Genomic DNA, 6591 nt, shown 5'->3' with positions numbered 1-6591 from the left:
GAAATTGACACTGAGGAGGAGATTCGCGATATTTTGTACGACGACGGTGCTATGGATGATGACCTGGACTATGATCCAGAGAAAGATCTGACACAGAGGTCTGATACAAGTGAGGGAGAGACGCAAGTGGATGATGTGGCGAGCGTGTATGGTACACCCTCCTCACCCGGCCTGTCTCGCCGCCCTGGGTCAACACCCTTATCCTCACCACCATCATGTATGTCCCCAGACGCTAGTTTATTCAATGACAGTGCATGTGACGAATCTTTCTCGGGCTTCAGTGACATTGGCTCCGATACGAGTAGTGTGGACGACCCGAGTACTAGAAGCGGGGGTGGTACCAGGCGAGGCTTTGCTGCCTCAGCAACATGTCGAGGTAGGTGACAGCATGTCTCGCAGGATGACGACAGTGGGCCCTCAACATCAGGTGTTTGTGGTAGGCCTACGGTACGAAAATTTGCCTCAGCGCCAAGCATACCCTCACGCAGCTCCAGCAGCAGCAGCAGATGACGTTGCCGTGATTTTGGTGCTCGTGGTGGTGTTGGCACCAACACCAAACTCCCTGGTGTACTTGTGTGGGAGGATTGCGCCACATTTGTCCCTCAAATACCAACGTTTGATGATACCGATGTTGGTGTTAAAGCTTTATTCCCGTATACCGGTGATGATATGGCGGACATGGAATATTTCCAGCCATATTTTGACAATGTCTTCATGAGGCATCTTGTGACCGAGACAAACATGTACGCCCACACCCTCATAGACGGCGGCATATTACCTGCCTCATGCCTCACGCGATGGAAGGATACAACAATCGACGAGATGTACGTATTTCTGGCACTATGCATCATGATGAAACACTCCGAGAAAGCTGTCGTCCAGGATTATTGGAACATGGCCTTGTTCCATCACCCGTCATCAATCGATATATGTTGCAGGATAGGTTCCACTTGATTCTCAGGCACCTGCATTTCGAGAACAATGCAAATGAGGATAGACACGACAGACTGTGGAAGGTACGCAAGGTATTTAGCGACCTGCGAGGGAAGTTCAGGGATTATTTAGTACCTGGACAGAATGTCGTTATCGACGAGTCGCTTGTACTGTTCAAGGGCAGACTGGCATTCAAGCAGTATATCCCTTCCAAGCGGAACCGTTTTGGACTGAAGTTTTTCGTGCTGTGCGACTGTGAGACTGGTATTGTCCTGGACACGATCTTTTATTCTGGTACAGACGTCGACATATATATACCAGCTCAAGATGAACACGGGTTCTCTGGCAGTGTCGTAAAAACCCTGATGGAACCGTTGCTGAACAAGAGGCATATACTGTTCACCGACAACTATTACACCAGCCCCCTGTTGACCAGATACGTCCTTGCCCTCAACACTGGCGAATGTGGCACTGTGAAGGCCCACAGGAAGGAAATGCCAGTGTTCGGTATAGGTATATCCGTGGGCGAGTGCCAGATGCGCAAGTGTGACAATATGCTGTCAGTGCGGTGGAAGGACAGACGCGAGGTGAATATACTGACGACGACTCACACCGGTGCCATGTTGGACAGTGGGAAGGTCCATTTTTAGATGCGCAACCCCATGTATAAGCCGGACTGTGTCATAGACTATAACGTGAACATGCGCCTCGTCGATAAATGTGACATGATGCTTGGTAGTGTGGAGTGCGTGCGCAGGTCTGTGAAGTGGACGAAAAAGGTTTTCTTCCACTTCATGGATGTTGCAGTGCTCAACTGCTTCAATATGTACCTAGTGAAGTCCGGCAGGAAACCGTCTATACGTACTTCAGTGCCAGCGTTGTGTCACAGCTGCTGGTAAAGTATGGCAAAGAGGGCTCCATAGTACCACGTGGGGTGCAAGCAACAATGCCACACGCAGCTCCAGACAGACTGCGGGGTAATGAGAACTTTGGGGTACACATGCTGGAGTATATGCCAGGCACAGCATCATGGGAGAAGGGTAAACGTGCGTGCATAGTATGCAGGAATACTACACGCAGATCACAAAAGCGAAGATACATCGGCACGTGGTGCGTGGAGTGCAAGGTGCCACTCTGCCCCGTTGGCTGTTTCACAGCATATCACACACTTGTGGAGTACTGAGTGTCTGTGTATATATTGTGTGATACTGTACAGCGTGTATATATAATGTAAATATAAATATATCAGCGTGATAAATTGGATAAGAGTGTTCAACTGGTAAGAGTGTTAGGTCTCCAACAGGGAGTGATAACACGCAATTCGCGGAAGATCTCTGTGCCAGACCACGCATCTCTTCGGCGCACGAAGACAACAACCATATTATTCCTTCCAAGTGTTCACCTAGCCAGCAAGTTAGGTCTCCTACAGGGTTTGGTGCCCTGCAGTTCCTAGATGATTTATGTATGTACTTGTTTGTGATGCATGTAACACAGTGTCTACAGACAGTACGGATGTTCTACTGCCATAATATAGTGTACGTGTTCACCATACACTGGATCGGCACGTAAAATCTAATACATTGTATTTGGAACTGTGCACAAAAAATGAGCAAAATTATATTCGCAGCAGCATGCACATCCTGCCCTGGGCGCCCCACCGGCCCCAGGAGCTTACGGCATGCGCACAGGGAATGATGACGTCACACGCCATTTTACGGACCCCATAGCAGCCAAAGTAAGTACAATTTCGACATTCCCTTGCTATACCCATATACTGGGAGGGGTTTTTGACACTTTTAGAACAAAAAAGAATTTTCTCCTGAGAATTTATTTCTTGCGCATTAGGGGGTCATATTTGTAGGCAGCGCAGTTAAGGGGTTAATGCCTCTAATTTTTACAAAGATTGGTTGACTTATAGGTAGAGCTAGTACATACAATGCCTAAAGCCACTATTACGCAAAGCGTTTCGGGCATGATAAACTTAAATGACAAGCTTAATACTAATTGAGCATAATGAGTAGATGAAAACAAGAAATGAAAACATAGATGAAAAAACAGCACAAATACAAATATGTCGACAAACAGCGCTCTTTAAAGAAAAACAGACATTGGTTGACAATAGAAGGGTAAGGTAGGTTACAGGGAATTTATTAGGTATAGCTTCGTTTTTAACTTAAACTGGTTGAGAGAGGTACAGTCTTTAACATGGTCGGGAAGGTCATTCCACATTCTGGGCCCCTTGATTTGTAGAGCATTTCTAGTTTGATTAAGTCGTACTCTAGGAATATCAAAACTGTATTTATTTCTGGTGTGGTGCTCATGGGTTCTGTTACAACCTTCTATGAAGCTTTTGAGATCAGGATTGGCATTATAGTTTAGCGTTTTATATATGAATAATACACATGAAAGAATGTGCAGAGATTTAATGTCTAACATATTCAGAGATTTGAGTAGGGGTACCGAGTGATGTCTGGGGCCAGAGTTGGATATTGTCCTAATAGCAGCTTTGTGTTGAGTAATTAGAGGACGTAAGTGATTTTGGGTAGTAGAGCCCCAAGCACAAATACCATAGTTGAGATATGGATAGATAAGGGAGTAATAGAGAGTCACCAGGACAGGGCGTGGTACATAATATCTGATCTTAGAAAGAATGCCCACAGTTTTTGAAACTTTTTTTTATATATTTAGAATGTGTCCCTGGAAATTCAGCTTGTGGTCAATGAGAATGCCCAGAAATTTGCCATCTAATTTGTTACAAATTTGGGTATTGTTTATTTTGAGATTTATTCGATTAGAGGATTTATTGCCAAACAGAATATAGTAAGTTTTGTCAATGTTAAGGGTGAGTTTGTTGGCAGTTAGCCAAAGATGGACTTTATTAAGCTCAGTATTTACTGTGGCATTTAGAGCAATGGGATCAGGACTGGAGTAAATGAAGGTTGTGTCGTCAGCAAATAGAATTGGTTTGAGGTGTTGGGAGGCATTTGGAAGGTCATTAATGTAGATGAGAAAGAGGAGAGGGCCAAGTATGCTGCCCTGGGGAACACCAATGTTGATGGGTAGGGTGGGAGAAATTGTATTATTCACAGAAACATATTGGAGCCTGTCAGTAAGGTAGGATTTGAGGTATTGTAGGGGGTGTCCTCTGACTCCATAATGATGTAATTTAAGAAGAAGGTTTTGGTGGTTGACAGTATCAAAAGCTTTACGCAGGTCCACAAATAACCCAACAGGGAACTCATTTTTATCAAGAGCTGTATGAATCGAGTTAAGCATACTAATAAGTGCATCGTTAGTGCTTTTTTTGGGTCTGAAGCCATATTGGCAAGGGCTAAGTATATTGAGTTTGGCTAGATATGAGTAAAGCTGCTTATAGATTAGTTTTTCAAAATTTTTTGACAAGTTTGGCAGGATTGATATAGGTCTGTAGTTGTTAACATCTGTGAGATCACCACATTTGTGGACAGGCGTTACTCTCGCTTTTTTTAGAATATCTGGAAAGGTTTGGAGTTCAAGTGACTTGTTGAAGAGCAAAGCAATTGCAGGGCTAAAGATCTGGAGGCTTTTTTGTAAATTAAAGTTGGTATCTCCTCAAGGGCACTAGACTTGGTTTTAAGGGAAAGGATTATCTCATTGACGTCAGTGGAATTAATAGGCTTTAGGTACAGAGACTGTGGATAGTTACCTGTAAGATAGTCCTTAATGTCAGTACTGGAAGATGGAATATCATTTGCAAGGGATGAACCAATGGAAAAAAAGAACCTATTGAACTCAATAGCAGAATCAGAGGCTGAAAGCTGACCATCGTTATTAGACAGGAGAGTCGGTTTGTTGTTTAAAGGCTTCTTTGATCCCAATATTTGTGAAATTGTGCTCCAAGTTTGTTTAATGTTGCTCTTTATTTGGGTAAATTTATCTTCGTAGTATTTAGTTTTGGCTCGTCTAATTATCTTAGATAGCAATAATGAGTAATTCTTTGAGAATTCTTTATATACATATAATTCTTATATACATCAATGATCTGCCTAATGTCTCTAACATTCTGAAACCTATTTTGTTTGCTGATGATACTACCCTCATCTACTCTAACCCCAACCCACATACACTAAATAATGTTGTTAATAATAAACTAAAAAAAGTCCACTTATGGATGTCAACCAACAAACTACAACCAACACTACACCATACAGTCTCCGTGGTGTAGTGGTAAGACACTCCCCTGGCGTTCCGCGAGCGCTATGTCATGGGTTCGTATCCTGGTCGGGAAGGATTTACTGGGCGCAATTCCAATACTGTAGCCTCTGTTTAACGCAACAGTAAAATATGTACTTGGATGAAAAAACGATTCTTCGCGGCAGGGGATCGTACTCCAGGGACCTGCCCGAAACGCTTCGCGTACTAGTGGCTGTACAAGAATGCAGGCGATGAGTCACAATAACGTGGCTGAAGTATGTTGACCAGACCACACACTAGAAATTGAAGGGACGACGACGTTTCGGTCCGTCCTGGACCATTCTCAAGTCGATTGACAATCGACTTGAGAATGGTCCAGGACGGACCGAAACGTCGTCGTCCCTTCAATTTCTAGTCTGTACAAGAATGTAACAACTCTTGTATATATCTCAAAAAAAAAAAAAGAACACTGTTTTCCTAAAACGGTGGGTTTTCTGAGTGGAAGAGAAAACGGATGTCTGAAAGCTGACTTTAACCGCCCCAAGCTGCGCGCGCAACGAGCCGAGGTTATATAAACCTGGACGGAGACTGCGGGGCCCTCTTCACGACAAGCCAGCAGCTGCTCTCACAAAACGGCTCACTGCTACTCAGTGAGTCATAAACACAGAAGTTTAGCCTGCTCAACTGTTCCCCCAGCATGGACCCTACACCAGTTCCTATCGACAACGTCTCGGAGCGACCCGTCAGGGGCGTCCTGCCCTTCTCAACATTTAAGGTAGTGTTTGTGTAGTTGGCGCGCTGGACCAGTGTTTGTGTTGGCGCGCCGGACCAGTGTTTGTGTTGTTGGCGCGCCGGACCAGTGTTTGTCTCTGTGTTGGCGCGCACGCCCTGAAGCACGCCTGTTGGTTCAGCCTTGGTGACCAAATGCAAGTGCAGTGGTCCTAGAGGGGAAGGTGACCCTCGGTGTTATGGGGCACTGGTTTTTCTCCAGTAGGTGGCTGTTATTTGAAGCACATTCGGGAGGCCTGTCCACCACCCCACCTCCCCCATCTGCTCAGCCCTGTACCTTAAGCTCCCTCACCCAGTCGACGTGAGGTATGCTGCTTGGGCGACTTCTGTTGTGCCGTTATTTATTATTTACGTTCTTTATATAAGTGCTTCTTTACAGTCTGACTGTTAGTCATGGCGTGCTTCCTCATGCTACAATATTTACTGTAATTCTACCTTTGCTTTAGCCCCATGCCTATGTTTATATATTGGGTAGTGCTGTTATTGTTATTCCAGGACATTTAATGCTCAAGCCAGCTCCTATTCGTGCTGTTGTTTACTCTACTCTAAACGCTGGCTATATAAAATATTATATTATTGTCTTTCAGTTACAATGTGTTATGCCTCACAATTTATTTATCCGCAGTTTATTTATCTTGTACCCGTGATGCGGGTCCAAGCCTCTTGCTGTTACCTTCCTTGGGCTTGCAACTACGA

The 6591-nt window shown here is 44.5% G+C and overlaps 1 protein-coding gene across 1 annotated transcript; it reads left to right on the top strand.

Moving 5' to 3' along the window:
- The first annotated feature begins 797 nt into the window (after positions 1–797).
- On the top strand, positions 798–1583 carry LOC138360027 (piggyBac transposable element-derived protein 4-like). The gene has a single exon (XM_069319948.1). It carries the CDS (start codon positions 798–800, stop codon positions 1581–1583), a length of 786 nt encoding a protein of 261 aa, XP_069176049.1.
- Positions 1584–6591: the final 5008 nt, after the last annotated feature.

This window comes from Procambarus clarkii, chromosome 8 (assembly GCF_040958095.1).
Source record: "Procambarus clarkii isolate CNS0578487 chromosome 8, FALCON_Pclarkii_2.0, whole genome shotgun sequence".
NCBI lineage: Eukaryota > Metazoa > Arthropoda > Malacostraca > Decapoda > Cambaridae > Procambarus > Procambarus clarkii.
The sequence above is the reverse complement of the archived record's forward strand: the minus strand, read 5'-3'. Positions and strand labels throughout refer to the sequence as shown.